Genomic DNA, 16,321 nt, shown 5'->3' on the forward strand with positions numbered 1-16,321 from the left:
TCGACGACGACGACGACCCAACGGGTTAATCTGCAGTGCGGTGGAAGTTACAGCGTAGGCAATTGAAATGAAGGTTTGAAATGATATCCGAGTGTGTATATTTATTTATAAGCAAGTAATTGACTAATAACAGGTGATTGTGAGGGCAGATTGGGGTACGAAGAACACGCTGTCGTCGTTAGCTTAGATTCATTCATGTCCGGGGGGCCCACGAGTGGATGTCAGAGGAATAGGAGTCGGTAGATGGAGCGTGCTAAAACTCGTAATTTCTTGATCGTCAAGCGTCCGTAAACCTCCGGTAGATACGTTTGTTGAGGTGGAATACGGATTTGACTGGGTTTTGGGGCGAGTCCGGGACGATGATGATGTCACCATCATCTCTTGTCGATCAAGGACAATATTATAGGAGTGCTTCTCCTCGGTTCTTTATAGGTGGAGAGGATGATTTTGGAATCAAAACTCTACGTGCAATTAGTTTTGCTTCGTTTATATCCCCCTCCTTGCCCTTCCATAGTAGTATTTGTTTATAAGAAATGATACCCCTATATATTTCAATTTTATGATTCTTGGGGTTTGAGACTTCAAAGTCTTTTACCAGTAAGGGATAACCTAAGGAAATATAATATTTTAACGTAAATTCTAATTTATCATTGTTCACTCATATATATCATTTATAATAAAAAAAATTAAATGTGAAAAAGAGGTAAATGAGCTCCTTCATTTCTATTTTAGTATCTTGAACTCAATTAACAATGATGGTAACGACTTTGACTCGGTCTAAAATGACGTACTATTTCTACGATGATACAATTTATTCTCTCCACTATCGTGTTGAGTGTGAAACATTATATGTTTACGAATGCTTCCTTTCTTTACTCAATAAATAGTAAATTCATCGTTACAAAATTTCAAGGTATGAAGTGTCTAAACATACTTTTCGATTTGTTCCTCCACTATATATTTTTTATATCTGAAAATTTTCAAAAATATTAGTCTTGTGTTTAACAAAACCTTCATTGACAAGTCATCAATGAAAAGTATACAGTGAGCTCCTTTCTTTCTTTCAAAAGTCCTCTTTTGTCAGTGATGGGCCCTACTACTGTTGAACCTCGAAGTCAACAGTCGCAAAACAGTAGTAGAAGACAATCACATCCCCTAAGAGACTCTTTTCTTACCTTCAAGAGTCCTCTTTTGCCATATCTCTTGAATTTAATTGATTTCGTTCCAATGATCTTGCACGATGAGCTGTTCCTCATAATCACATTTCTTTCTTGGTTGGGTTAAGAACTAATTTGGATGTGGTGTTATATGAAATGAACATGCGGTAAGGAATGCGGGCAGCGGCGCAGGCGCCGGCAGCAATAAAGGCCGCGGTGAGCGGCGTGGGTTGTGGTGAGGACCGCGGGCAACGCAGGCGGCCGTGTGCGGTTGCGGCGAGCAACGCGGGCCCACGGGCAGGCGGCGAGCGGCGCGGGTTGCGGTGAGGACCGCGGCGTGAAACGCACCCGCAGGCGCGCGATGGGGGGCCACGCGGTGAGCAACGCACCGGCGGCCAGAGGCGCGCGAGCGCTTCTCACGCGACTTGGGCCGGTTCAGTGAGGCAATGATCCGGTTTATTAGGCCCAAGTCTGAGTCAATTTTTAGTCCGTTTCCACACATACCTTTGCGCAAATTGAAAGGGCGAGTGGTTTTCAGATGGCCCTCTGTTCTCGTTCTCGTTCGAGGTTATCACCGCTAATGTCTCTTCTCGTGGCTTAGTGCTTTTTGCTGGATAAAGCAGAATAACTTTTATATATGAACAAATACTAACATGTCATAATAGAATTAAATAAAAGTATAATTAAATAAAACACTAAGATATACTTGTAAAATCCTTTTAATGTAAAGGATAAAAATTACGGAACAAACTAGAAATAATCCACTACGAGAATAATGAATATATAAATCTTAATCTCTTGCTCTAAACTCTAGCAACAATTACAAGATAATAACTGAGATACAAGGATCGTGTCACTATGCACAATATCTAAAACCTCCCCAAGTAATCACAGCAAGAGTCTACTGTAGATTTGATCTAACCTGAGATGAGAACACTGCTAGATAATTGAAAACAGTCTCTTTGTATTGTCATTGTTTTCTTCCCTTTTTTTCTTTTATTTTTCTATCTTTTTTTTCTCCTCTTTTCTGTTGCGAAGATCTCTCCACTTGCTACTCTCGTTGCTGTCATATTTATACAGTCTTTAACAATCATCACATCTCCCCCTAATATTAATTAGGATTAGATTAAGAGGATATGAGATGTGGATTGATAAAGCTCATATTGGACTGAATATGAGTTATCAGCCAAACAGGCCTCTTGTCTCCGATAAGGCAAGATCGGCTCTTAGGGAATTTGCCTCCCTGTAGTATTACTTTCAGACATGTTACGCACTTTACAGTTGTGATTATTAAGGTTGCCTGAAGCATTTGGTGATCTCCACAGAATGCCGTAAAACTCAAGAAGACCATGAGCATAATAAATTCATACCGGAGACTCAATTCTGTGACACTTCATTTTTGGTTGGTTCGATGCGACATTACTTCATGTACAGCAATTAATGAACATGCTCCCCGGATAGCAGAGAGAGAAAAGAAAGATGTAGCGTGAAATGGCATTGGGCTTTGCCACTCATACATGTCTCTGCAGCCCAGAAGGCCCACGTCATACACCCACACGTGCATGCGTGCATGAACTTGCACGTCGAGATGAGAGCTCAATAAATGGTGTGATGATCCGTGGTCAGAGCCTGTCGGTGAGATGGTCCTTTCGCCGGAGTTCTGGTTTTCTTTTTCCTTCCCATCCCTGTCTTTCGGGAGTGACCTTGCGTGATCTCCCTTGCGTTTCCCTTTCAGCACACTACCTGTGCTCCTGTGGAGGCTGCAGTGAGCCGAGTCGTCGTATCAAAGGCGGTGAGAGTTGCTACGGTGAAAGCCAACAGGGCAGGCCTGCTTGAGGCTGACACCGGAACGATTTCCGGATGAGGACAACGGCCACCGTCATCTCAAGAGACCGACCCCCGTAAGAAGATCATACGAAACCGACGGAGAAATGAAGGCTCCAATTGTAGTAGTCCTGTTAGAGACGAGACATGCGGATTCGGACGGTGGTGAAAGGGGATGCATGGTAAAACATATGGCTGGAGCAAGGAAGACGAAGCCCTGAAAAAAGCCAAAGGCGCAAGGATGGGTGACCGTCGGATGATTCCACTAGCCGAGCTGAGTTGACACTACCACTTTAGACTTCAGCTGCTCGCAGAATCACCGTTCCATATCGCCTCCAGTGTCTGAGAAGAGCAAAAAGGACGAGAAGACGGAGAGAAGAATCCTAAAATAGTTGGATCTGATGGCATGTAACTATATATGCAACTATTGCGGATAATGGGGGTGGAAATGTGACAGATGCTGCGACCAGAAGAAGGGGGATGAGGAACACCGGATGTGGTTTTGGGACGTAACCATCAGAATAATACTTGGTGAGGGGTCCCCGTCCATTATAACCATCAGTTCCTCTCATGCGTTTATTCCATCTCTTAATCATCGATCCCGGAAGAAGAAGCAAGCGGAGGAACAGGTTAATCAATAGAACCGCAGCTTGGTAAGGTTTGACCTCATCGTGTATAGATATTGGGCTCCCGACGATATGAATCAGATAAATCTTGGTCTGGGTTTCAGGCAACAGAGCTCCACTTTAGGTAGAAGGCCGGTTGTTGGGCAACCACGCACCACCGAGCTAGTGTTTTTTCAACGCAAGGACATGGAACTATTGTCATTTCAATCCACAACCCAACCCATGTCCTCCTATCTCTTACCTTACCGCAGATTTGTTGACCAGGAGACAGTGGATAAGCTCGTCCGAGGGGGGGGGGGGGGGGGGTGTGAAAGATGACACATCTCGAAAGATACCATTTTGCGCGGCCTGTCAGCTGATCTTTACCCGTACGACATCTTGTCATGCAGGTAGCTGATGGGGAATTCCACGCTGGAGTGGATAGCATCCACGGGATGGACAAGCACGTCCACATTTCTCTTACGCCGGGTGCGTGGGACCCACGCCCTTATCTTTCCCCCACCCCCCCCGCTCTTTTCCTCCATCTCCGTCCCATCCCGTCCGTGTCTCTGTGACTCAGCTTTCGCGAAGGGTGCAACGCCCTGACCGCGTGAATCGGAGGAGATACTGTTCAGCTCAGGAAAATTAGCGGTGCTTAGTTAGTCTTTGATCCAGTCCGGTAATTAGTATGGAGTTCAGAGGCACATTTCCGCGGCGGCTTCTCTTTCTAACTTTTCTGCTCTCTTTTTCTCAAAGCAGTCATATCAATCAATTCATCGTATATCAGCTTTCATCATTGCGCCAGGCGAGAGGAGAAAAGTTTCCCGAGGAAATCATCGTCTTTGTTGCTCCGAAGCTGCTGCCGCGTTAGAACCACCGGAGACCTAAACCCCCCTCCCCACCCTTGTGTCTCTGCTTAATATCAGGAGGAAGATTAAAGAAAAGCTGTCTCTTCTGTATCAAACACGACTTCCCACCTACCGGTCCCTAACCGGAACGCACCAACTCCGATAGTGAGAGACATCCGTGCATGCTATGCTATACCATGTCTGTCATAGCAAACCCAAAAGTAGGCACCCTCCGGCATCCTGCCGATACATCCAGCTCCAGGTGCCCGATGCCCGTCTTCCAGGCCTCTCATTGCTCGAGCAGACACGAGGCGACGCACCGTGTCCCTCCGATGCCAAACATCTTACCGCATCTCACATGAACCACTAAAATAGTCAGTCAATAGATCGCATCGAGCTTTGCAATACGAGGCAATCGACACACAGCCCGTCTCTCACAGGCCAAACATCTCTGATCTCGTGATAGAGTCTCGCTGTTAACAAATTCTCTTGCGACACCGATAACAACTAAAGCACCTCTATGTGTTATCCCTAAACCATGCCAATCTGTGCACCGATGAAGCGGTCAACGGATAACTCGACAGCAAGCGAAAGAGGAGATGTTCCTGTTCTTGGGGGACAAGCGAATTCATGTCGCCATCTGATCTCCTGGCATCAACCGGGCACGATTGCAAACTTTCAACATTGTAATGCAAAGGTTCACATCGGAGGGTCTCAATCGTGAGGTTTGGGGATAAACCAACTCCATCCATCCACGCCCACCGCAAACATTTACGAAGCAAGAAAAGAACCGCTTATGAAAAGAAACATCTGAAATCCACTAGATGGAAACTTAAGATACACAATGTCAACATGGTGACAGAGATGCTACTATAACACCCTATTTACAGGTCCAATATTTCAAACTGGACATCCAGCATAACCAGAATGACAAGAAAAAGCAAGACGTCGATGACCCAAATAATGCAGTTTCCGCAGAATGCTGCTTCCTCCTCTAGAAGTCTTCAGCACTCATTCAACCCTTCCTTGTACGGCAGAAGCAGCATAATAGTTATTGAATTCCTCATTCTCTAACCCAAATCTGATCCAACCCTCCGCTACTCTTCATATATATATATATATATATATATATATATATACAACAGGAGACAACTTTTTTTTTTCTCTCTTTTTTTTTTTGACCTCGGAGATCCCAACGTTGGCAACAATTCAAGAAAGAATTGAGGATAATAGCATAATTTTCTTCCTTCGAATCGTCATCAGTTTTTGACCCATCACTTTGCCATTAGCATCTTTCTGCTACTGCAGCAACTCTGACACCCACCCGACGTCCGGCGCGGCCTCTGCCTTCTCAAAAATGTTCTCTTTACTCAGCCTCTCGAACATCTTCGCCCTCAGAGCCCTCCCGGACTCCACCCTCTCCGCCGGCTCCACTTCCTCCAGCCACCTGGCATCGCCACATATCATCGTACTAGCCGTCGGAGTCGATGGCAGGCTGCAGAAGCCAGCATTAAATCCTGCAAACGCGCTTGGCGAGGCAAACCCACCGCTACCCACCTGCAACCCCCAGGAGCTTGGCGCCGACTTGGCCCTGCTGAGCTGTAACTGCCTCAGCGACGCCACGATCTCGTTCACCGACGAGCCAGCATGCCATGAACCCAGCTGCGCGCCGTTGGGTGATATCGGCGGCGACTCCGTCGGCGGGGAGTTGGGCGGCGAGATCCGCACCGACGTTGGCGAGGAGACAAGATTCTTGGGAATATAAGGCTGCATGAACGACTGCTGGTGAAGAGGCAACCCGTCGTAGGAGTCGACGCCAGCGGCTGCTGCCGTCGGCGAGCTCTGCTGATGGTGTGGAGGCACCACACGGAGCTGATCGGGGGTATGGGCGAAGAAGCAAACGCGGCGGCGGCAGGCGGTTCCGTCTTTGCAAGGCTGGGTGCGGTAGCGATCGGGGTGGAGCCAGCACTCGAACACCCCGTGGGCAAGATCGCATACGTCGCCGCGCTTGCACCCACTGGCCTTGCGGAAGTCCGGACAGGGGGAGCCGGAGTATCGGTGCCTCCGAGGGTCGCGACGGCGGGCTTTCTCCGCCGGGTGAGCGAAGGGGCACTCGGTCCAGTCGTGGGCGCGCCCCCGGGCGCACCGCCGCACCTTGAACTCGTACATCCTGAACTCGTCCGATGCGTACGCGTCCACCAACCGAGCGTTGTCCTCCCCCGCCTCCTCCTCGCGGCGGAGGTAGAGCTGCAGCGCCGCGAGCGTGGCCTCGTCGGGGAGGCCGTCGCCGGCCATCGGATCATCGAAAGAGGACCAGGGTGGTACGTGGACCGTCGGATTGTGAAGGGTGACACCTCGCCCGATCATCATCATCGTCGTCGTCTCTCTCCAGCGCCACTCCTGTTGTCTTCTCTCGCTCTCCAGTTCCCACTGCGCTACATGGCATATAAAGGGGAAGGGGGTGACCGGGGTTGGGTTATTAGCTAACCGCGATTATAAAATATCTATAACTGACGGCGTTTCGGGGGTGTTGAGGCGATGACGGGTGCGATGGTTTCGGTTCCGCTGCAGCGGCGTCGGGATGACGGAGGCAGAGTTAAGCAAGCGGTTTTTCGGGAGGCGTGTAGTAGGTGGTGGTGGACACGTGGAGGAGGGAGAGGGATCAATCTATCAGTCCTGCGCTTGTCCCGACAGCAGACACGTTCTATCTCCTCCACACGACAAAGGCAGTTAGTGAATTCAAAATCCTCACCTTCAGAGCGTAACTATGTGGGCTTCACAGTTTTTTATCCAATCAGTAGAAAGGTAAAAGACCCGGGTCGATGGTAAGTGTTCTTTGTGGGCTTCACAGTTTTGATCCAATCATCAGAAAGGTAAATAATGCGGGTCCACGTTCGTTGGGGATTGTGTAGCGTTGTTATTGTTCAGAATTGATGGTGGTTCGTACGGTTGAGATTGGGCCTGGGGCCGCGGGAATAACTGTTAAGATAAGTCGGTGGAAGCGTGTTATTACTTTTATAGCCTAAGATGAAAAAGGAGTTGGTGGAGTCATGTCATGTCACATGAGCCTCGCTTTATCATCGGTCTTGATTAAGGACCGTCCGATCGAAATCACCACGGCCGTGGAGTGGTTTACCGTAAAGCTTGGCTGGGATCGGTCCTTGTCTCGGCGGGTCGTCGTCACGCGAGCCCCGCCGTGATGCTTGTGGTCCGAAAACGCCATAAATGCTGTTTGGGACGAGGGAGGAGGACGGAGGGCCCACGAGACGGAGCTCCACTAGTGAGTGCACAGCTATGGCGTACTGTCTCTTGCTCCACCAGCACGGTGCAAGCTCATGGAACATCAACGCAGGGAAAAGAGAGCAGCAGCATGTCAGAGTGAGGAGATGGTACCTGTGGATCCCATCCAAATCTAATCCGATCGAACTCCAGTGAGGCGTAGCAGAAGCAGCACGCGTGTGAGTGCCCAGATTCGTTGTGTCCAATTATTGTGGTCCAAGCATTCACTGCTTTCTTGCTTCTCCGGAGATACTCGTAAAAGCTACGAAACAGCCACGACAACAATCAAGGTGACAAATCCTAGCCTATTGTGTGTTTCAGACAAGGATTAAATACTGGGAGTCACACATTATGTCCTATTCTCCGATGTCCGATTTGGTGAGATGAATGAGAAGACCGGATGGATTGCCCCAGCCAAAGTGAAGACCCGGGAGACGACGTAACCTCGACGTGCACTGCTGGTTTGCTTTGGCTCGGGGCGAGGAAGACATTAATGAGAGGAGGGAACAGTTGTGGGATAGACCGGTGACCGACGGCATCGCAAGACGTACGGGCCATGGAAGAAGACCACGTGAAGGATCGGCTAGGGTGTGCGACATGCGTGCACGTCGTTGGGGGGACAGGTAGTGATCGAAGGGAGTAAAGCATGGCTGTTGAATGCAGTACGTACGGCTTCAGACTATCACGACATCTCCGATATCTCCCGCTTCACCGTGACGTGTCCCTCCTTCCCCGAACATTTTCACGGTAAGATCCTCGACGCATTTGTTTCCGGGTATTAATATCTGGTGTGTGTCGTTGTTGTTGCTACTGATTGTGGTTTGGTGCAGTTGTTGGCCAGCTCACGAGTTGACGAATGTAAGATTCGGATTTCCAACAATAGAAGAAATGAAATCGTAAGATAAATGTTGGTTATCTTTTATGTGATTAATTAAGTTGGTGGGTACGCTTCTGCGGAGACGAGCACCGATGTGATTCTGACGTGGTGAAACACGAAGCGTCGGCAAGTTTTACGCAGATTTTGGCGCATCCAATCGCAGAATCTAAGAAAACGAGTTCCAATGTGTTTATAGAGTCGAGGAGGAAGAGAGAGAAGCTCTGGGCCATTTCCGAGGCTATGGGGGGAACCCATCGCCTTCCTCCTTCCTTACCTCACCTCGATTGACTGCCCGGTCCACTAATTCTCGATCTTCGCCTCCCGTTAATCCTAGCCAACCTCCCGATCCCACTGGTTTAAACGCTTCTTCCTCGGTTCTCAAAGGTCCTCCTCCGGAGGTTCCTTCTGCTAGTTTTCCCTCTTCTGGTACACCGACACCTTCAGCCAATGCCTTCGGCCCCTGCTCGGCCAGCAGCACCTTCGAAGGTTGTTCTCCCTCACGAGGTGTATAATGGCTCTCCCCCTTCCAAGCAGGCTCAATCTGATGGCTCTTCCCCACTGTTACGCAATGCTCGTAGGAAGACTTCTCTTCTTCAGCCCAAAAAAGGAAGCGGGTGACCATCCTCATAGGAGGACTACAAGCGATGGACGTCTCCTCGCTTACTCGACAACAAGCAAGAGAACAACGGAGTACAGAGTTCATCAGGCATCCATCCTTTTTCAAGACTATTTATGGTAGGTCTTTGTTTTTTCCTTGGGTGATCAGCGCTAAAGAAGAAGTATGCCCTTCCCCTTCTACCACGGCATGTGACCGAAGGCTTTAGTTACATCAAGTAGGTTTCTCTCCCTGTGATTTGATCGGAGAAGTGGGTTTTCCTGCCTTGTAGTTAGTACAAGCCCAAAGCACCAAGTCATGGATTTAGGTCCTGTGGTTGATCAAGAGGGTTGCAGATCATAATGTTTCCCCCTCATTTCCAACAACACGACACCAGCATAGGAGGAGTTCATCCGAACTACATTTTGAGGCCCCCTTTTCTCGTCACCATCCGCTTCTCGTCTCGTTGTTGACCGGAACATGGGAACGAGTAATCTGCATTGTGCCACCGTTGATCCTCCTCGAAAGGCTGAGCAACATATGCGGTACGTAAGACATGCAACCGACTGAAGCAACCGGCACATCTATACAGAGGCCGTGTCACAAGCGTCACCAAACTCACGCTTCTTTACCGAGTCAGTAAGCTTAATACTTGGAGGATGAAGGCAGCCTGCAACCTGTGAGGAGCCATCTCGAGGTGAACGAAGCTGAAGCATTTGGTTTCGACGTAGAGATGGAACAGCGACCCTATAATTCGTGAATAAGATTCCTCGCCGAATATAAGTTTCAGAAATTATACTGTACGATTCACTGTTTGTGTTTAAAGACTTCTTCAATATTTGAAGTTAATAAAAGTTGGTTCACTCGATTCAAAGGGAAGAGTCTGATTTGCTCTATATTCTAACAGTGTTTCATGCGAAGTCAGACTCGATCACTAACGATTTGGAGAAAAGCTTACTATATACTATGTATGATACATGCAACCAAGTGGGATACCACCAAATAGGTCCTCCGAGGAAGGAAGGAGAAAAAGACGGTTGGACTCGGACCCCGTGAATGAGAAGTCAACAGTATGAAGAGGTGGAAAAATGGTAGGGTGTAACAGTGGAAATAGCAGGAGTTCACACTTGAGATTCTCTTTTACGCTTCAACGTCTCCCCGTGTTGGAATCTAAATTAGTTATTCGATGAACAGAATATGGAGAAGAAGTCAACCATTAGGAAGTCAAACTGTGAAACCCAACGACTTTGACTAATTCATCTTCGTTCAGGCTTCTCCGAATTCGATGGTTTGAGGTCTAACCTGCAGTCAGCCGACAATGATCCCCGATCGCTTATATGTGTGAAATGCAGCCATCCCGTTTCATCGCAACCCGGTCCAACAAGTTCTTATTTCCATTTCTTTCAAGTCTGCATCTGCTTCTTCCTCGATCCTTGAAGACATTTCAAAACACAAACACAGAGAGGTTCAGACATGGCAGCTCTCCAAATCCAGATCTTGCAGCCATCTTCATCATCATCATCTCATCGAAGATTTCACGCGAGCCTGTATCCCTCCTACAATTTCAGAGCGAAAAGCGTCTACAATCAAAAGCTGTCAAAGAAGATCACGGTCGAGGACTTCATCCGGAGACGAGAGCACACTGCCGCCGCGGAGGCACCGACACAAACCGTGCCAGGTAACGAGGACAAGGATTTTGTGGTCAGCGAGCTTCTTGCCATAGCCGAGGCGGTTGCTGATGGAGCCAACATGCATGCCATCATCGGAGCACAGAGAGACAATTGGAATCACCTCCTTACGAACTCCATCAACTCTATCACTCTCATCGGATCGCTCTTGGCAGGAATCTCATCGATACCGGTAGGAGAAGCAACACCGCAGCTACTACCGCTCAAGGTAGCGTCCGTGCTCTTATTCAGCACCGCGACCGGAATGATGCTGGTCGCCAACAAGGTTCAGCCTTCCCAGCTAGCTGAAGAACAAAGAAAAGCAACGTGGATGTGGAAGCAACTGGAGCGATCGATCCAAGACACTCTCGCACTGCGAGCTCCAACCGAGTTGGATGTCATGGACGCCATGAACAAGGTGCTCGCTCTCGAGAAGGCTTATCCCCTGCCTTTGCTCCCTGGAATGCTCGAGAAGTTCCCGAAGAAGGTTGATCCTGCTTGTTGGTGGCCTAAACTACGACAAAGGCGACCAGGAACACATCAGAGGCGTACGATTAATGGCGTAGAAAGGAATGGTTGGAGCAAAGAAGTGGAAGAAGAGATGAGGGGTCTTCTCAAAGTTCTAAAGCTGAAAGATGAGGAACAATATGTGAGATTGGGGAAGGTGGTCTTGAACATCAACAAGACGTTAGCTGCAGCAGGACCTATATTCGCTGGCCTAGCTACCATCGGATCTGGTTTATTAGGTGTTTCGGCGCTGGGGCCACTGCCAGCATTGCTTGCGGTGGCCGGAGGGTCGTTGGCGACCGTGGCGAACACCTTGGAGCATGCGGGGCAGGTAGGGATGGTGTTCGAGCTGTTCCGGACCAATGCCGGCTTCTACAGGTGGCTGCAAGAGGAAATCGAATCCAATTTGGGGGAGGAAGATTTGGAGAAGAGGGAGAATGGGGAATTATTCAAGTTGAAGCTGGCTTTGCAACTCGGAAGGAGCCTCTCGGAGTTCAGAGACTTTGTGCCCTATGCTGCTGCTTGTAAAGATTAAGATATCAAGGAGTTTGCCGGGAAGCTGTTCTAAACCGAGTTGGCCTTTTCTTAGGTGTAGCACTTGCTATACTCCGAACTGAGTCACCCAGCGACTTGCTATACTCGTAATCAGCATGTGAACAGCCAACGTTGGCTGCAAATATTAGTGTTCCTCGCCAAGTGTTCACCGGAAGCGAAAGCCTAACTCCAACTCCTTACGAGCAACTGGGGATTGGCTCCCTCTCCGACAGCATTTACCGCCAAGTTCTATGCAGATCTATCTAATCATTCCCTCTGTAAGGAGGAACCACAGCCAACAAACAAGTGCTAACCGGAAACGTTGCTGTAACCAAGCAGGATAACTTGGCCTTCTGAAAAGACAAAAAAGAGAGAGAAGAGGCCAGTCAGTCATCTCTTCAATTTAAAATCACAGATGATGCCTAATCAATTCAAATATTATATGCACCCCTGTGGCAAGAGAAGATATACAGAATATATGCTTCATGGCTATCTATGTATATGGTACTCTTGAAGTTTCAAATGTGCAACTCAAAAGATATATTTCTTTCGAGAGGTATGAATATGGAATGCTAAAACTTCAAAGAGGCAAAGATATATTTTGTCGTTTCGAGAATAGAGCCTTCGCGGAGCTATGAATCATATAATTCAAGTCTTGATCAAACATAATTGACCTTTTTTGCTTTTTCGAATGAATCCCCTCCTTGCGCCTATATTTCCTTCCATCATTTAGGCAAGGCCTTAGTCCTCGCTCTAAGGTTCAAAAATATTCCCCTGTGGATTGCAACGACCACATATAAACATTGTAGTATCAGAAATATAAAAGAAACTGATGAGGATAAAATGTAAATGAGAATGTCAAACGGGACTAAAATGATACCAGCAACATGCCACAAAGCTATGGAATATAACACGGAACTGTAGCGGCATATACCGATGATTTACCCACCCTACTGCTGGCCAGAACTGCAAAACATAACGATCAGTCAATATATAGTTTTGAGTTGAGTAAACGCTAGAAAACCCACAACTCAGACCAGAGAAGACATCGTCTTACGCACCATCCATGAAGTCAACTGCACTGAGGGGTAATCCTTTTTAACTTTGTCCTTGACCTGTGGCCAAGGCCTTCCTACGGGCAATAAAAGTTCAAATCAGTTCTGATGATGCATATGGTATGACGTACATGGGCAAGACACTTGGGAACAAGAAGCGCTAATCTGTCCTAGTTACTTTTAACTCTCAGACTCCACCAACTAGGCGAGAATTAACAATCTGTGTCGCTATCAAAAACTTTCATGGGCACTCATCATAGGCAACTATGAGCGGAGGGAGACGAAGATCTTCTGTGAAGAATACTTATGATGTTTATCGTACTTAGTTGCGACAGACCCAGTTGACATTATTTCAGTTTTTCGCCATAAATCAAGTCGGAAAGCCAAAGTGTAGCCACTTTATTCACCAAATTCACCATTAATAAGATGGGTGGTTGAGATTAAAAAGAGGAACTCTTATTTGCATTAATAAAAGAAGTAGTTCATGTCCATGGTTGGCATGAAAACAGAGCTGTTAAATTTGAACCATTCATATAGTAAGAAACCTTCATTCAGATCACAATTAGAACATATCTTCAATCACCAAACAGTAGCTTGGATCATATCCACTCTCATTCTCTTATATAAACTTTTCAATCAAATCTAGAGATATAAAAATTGTGATTTGGGTAGTTTCAAACTCTAAAAATTATATTTATTATAGTAGAGAACAAAAGGATGGACCATATGTGAACTTTCATCCTTCGTGCTAGCTGCTGAAGATATACAAAGGTTCAATTAAACAACGGAATCACAAATGAAGATTAAACATAAAAAATCAGCGATCCACAAACGAACTTACAGAGAAGAGTTTCATTCGCTAACAAAAGTAAGTAATTGAAGTCATGTCAGCATATAATATAGCCATTGACACAGAGTTTATCTTCATTTAATGTTACTGGATTAAGGAAACTTACTCTCAACAATCAAGCCGTAATATATCAAGAAAAGAAAATTGTTCCAAGGAGAAGATGTCATCTGTTCCAATAGCACCTGAACGAAAAATCATGAAATTGATAATTTCGTAAGAACAGAGCCATATTTAAGTATGAAGATGTCATATGTTCCAATAGCACCTGAACAAAGTATCACGAAATCGATAATTTCATAAGAACAAAGCCATTTCTAAGTATAGGATGACCTAATGATTTAAGAATTCAGAATACATGCTTTCCATTCTCAAAAGTTTACAAAACAAGCATATGGACAAATAACTCAAACATAACATGAAACAAATGTTCTATATAACAAAATTTATAAATGTAGGATATGATACAGCATGGAGACAACATCTAATAATACATGAATATTATCATAAGTAATATAATTTTATACTTTGCACAATATAGACTAAAATCTCTGACCATCAAAACTTATGTAAAACACAACAACAGTTCACATAAGCTGCAACATCTTCCGGATATAAGTCAATTGCTACCTTCAAGAAAAGGAGGAAGCTGATAGACATGAAACTAGATGCATAAGAATACCTTCTTAGCTACCGTTTTGGAATCTTTCTTTCCCTTGAAAATGATCTCCAACAGCTTGTGCAAGAAGTGCCCAAAAGGTCCACCATAGGCAAAGCCAAAGAGCTGAAGTACATGATAAGGGAAAGTGTCATGGGGGAATTATGTGAACAAGTGACGGATTTCAGCATGGAAAACAAAAAATGAGCCATGAAGAAAATATAAAAGAGAAAATTTCCATTTGACACAAAAGTTGGTGACGACGACATCGAGTATACTGCAGCTACGAAGTGAACAAGCTAGCTCGGAGCCATGCGAACATTTCAAACAGCTTTGAGTAAAATCTACAGGTAGATTATGTTAGTACTGTGTGCCTCAAATGGCTTGTACCGATGGCATGGTTGTCAACTAAAGTTTGCTTCTCCGACATAAAGGAAATCACCAAAATCTACAGTCAAGAAGAACCAGAAACCATGGCGCTTGATGGTCTTTTTAGTGACGAATCGAAGGAGCCGGAGCCTAATTTTGCCGCGTCGAGGACGAATCTAAACTATTTCTCGTAGAACAAATTTCTGAAACTTTAATCAGCAAAACGCACGCATATTTCTCAGAGATCAGATCAGCCATGCAACCGAACACAAAAGGTGGACAAATCCAACCAAAACCATCAAGCAGAGTCCGTCAACAGTACCACTTTGAGGAGGAGCCGCCTCAGCTGCAGCCTGGGGATGCCCGAAAGCTTCTGCGCCACCGAATCACTGATCCCTGCCAAAACGCCGGCCGTGATCGCCTACAGCCCAACCACGATCAATAGAAGAAAGAACACAACGTGCTTTGAAGCGGAGAGTAAAAGATAAAAAGTCCGAACTTTGGTTCTCAGAGGGTGCAGTTGGAGTTGAAGCATGTACCGCTCCCATCCCTTCTTCACTACTGCGCCCATCCTTCCTTCTTCCCCTTTGCTTTGGTTGGAGAGATCCAAGACCAGGCGAGGTGGACGGCGGAGAAACACAAAGGAAGCGGCAGTAGATTATGGAGAGGTGACGACGCCGGCCTCGACGAATCTAACCAAGATTGTGATCCCCAAGTTGCAGGTGGCCGTGCGCGACGTCCACCGTCAGCAGGGAGAAAATATCTTGGAAGCGCACGAGTGAGCGCACGTGAGATGCAGTTATGCTTTGGAACAAGGAAGCCTCCTGACTTCATTATTAACTATGTTGCATTCAAATCTTATAAACAGAGCAAATCATGTCATGTTATACATTCACTATCCAAGTAATAGGTTGAAAAATTACAAATACTAGAATCAAAATATATTTATTATATAATATTATATAGCCTCTAAAATAATATTATATAATATCTTAAGTTTTAGATGGACTAATTATATATTATCCTCATACTTAGATTTTATTAATATCATGATTTTTATACTTAAAAAATTTATACTGAAATTTTTATAATTTTAAAATAAAATAAATAACTATTTATCGTATCGTTATCATGATGATAGGATAAATAGAGTTATTATTATTAAAATATCATGTTTTCTAAGATAGCATGTGACATGGATGGATTAGTATAAAAATGATGGGTAAAAAGAATAATATTAACATTCTTATGTTTTCAATGATTTTACTGGTAAAAAGATAATTTCAACATATTTTTGTTATTTTGTCCATCGCTTTAGTACCGATCCAATACATAGTGTCATGTATTATATTTTTCATCAATGACAAATGAGATTATTTATTTCACTTTCAAAATTATAAAAATTTTAATATAAATTTTTAAAATTAAAAATTATAATATTAATAGCATCCAAATATATAAGGTATTACATAATTAGCCTACTCATGACGCAACATCTG

General features: G+C 45.6%; 3 protein-coding genes across 4 annotated transcripts; 1 reads left to right on the forward strand and 2 right to left on the reverse strand.

Annotated features, from left to right (window-relative positions):
* Positions 1–5,228: 5,228 nt before the first annotated feature.
* On the reverse strand, positions 5,229–6,862 carry LOC135588304 (zinc finger CCCH domain-containing protein 2-like). Its single transcript, XM_065080366.1, has one exon. The coding sequence runs from the start codon at positions 6,805–6,807 to the stop codon at positions 5,734–5,736; it is 1,074 nt and encodes a 357-aa protein (XP_064936438.1). The 5' UTR covers positions 6,808–6,862; the 3' UTR covers positions 5,229–5,733.
* Positions 6,863–10,658: 3,796 nt separating this feature from the next.
* LOC135680419 (probable F-box protein At4g22030) lies at positions 10,659–11,894 on the forward strand. Its single transcript, XM_065194301.1, has one exon. It carries the CDS (start codon positions 10,659–10,661, stop codon positions 11,892–11,894), a length of 1,236 nt encoding a protein of 411 aa, XP_065050373.1.
* A 25-nt stretch (positions 11,895–11,919) lies between these two features.
* Positions 11,920–15,578, reverse strand: LOC135588305 (peroxisomal membrane protein PMP22-like). Of its 2 annotated transcripts, XR_010476186.1 has the most exons (8): positions 15,322–15,578; positions 15,145–15,243; positions 14,478–14,579; positions 13,905–13,980; positions 12,955–13,025; positions 12,774–12,859; positions 12,568–12,667; positions 11,920–12,246 (listed from the first exon to the last, which is right to left on the reverse strand). XR_010476186.1 is itself a non-coding variant. In XM_065080367.1 (7 exons), the coding sequence occupies exons 1-7, from the start codon at positions 15,391–15,393 to the stop codon at positions 12,619–12,621; spliced, it is 555 nt and encodes a 184-aa protein (XP_064936439.1). In that variant the 5' UTR covers positions 15,394–15,576; the 3' UTR covers positions 12,310–12,618. The 2 variants fall into 2 exon arrangements, 1 of the variants encoding a protein (XP_064936439.1); XM_065080367.1 differs by lacking the exon at positions 11,920–12,246 and having other exon boundaries at positions 12,310–12,667; positions 15,322–15,576.
* Positions 15,579–16,321: the final 743 nt, after the last annotated feature.

This window comes from Musa acuminata, chromosome BXJ1-8 (genome assembly GCF_036884655.1).
Source record: "Musa acuminata AAA Group cultivar baxijiao chromosome BXJ1-8, Cavendish_Baxijiao_AAA, whole genome shotgun sequence".
NCBI classification, from domain to species: domain Eukaryota; kingdom Viridiplantae; phylum Streptophyta; class Magnoliopsida; order Zingiberales; family Musaceae; genus Musa; species Musa acuminata.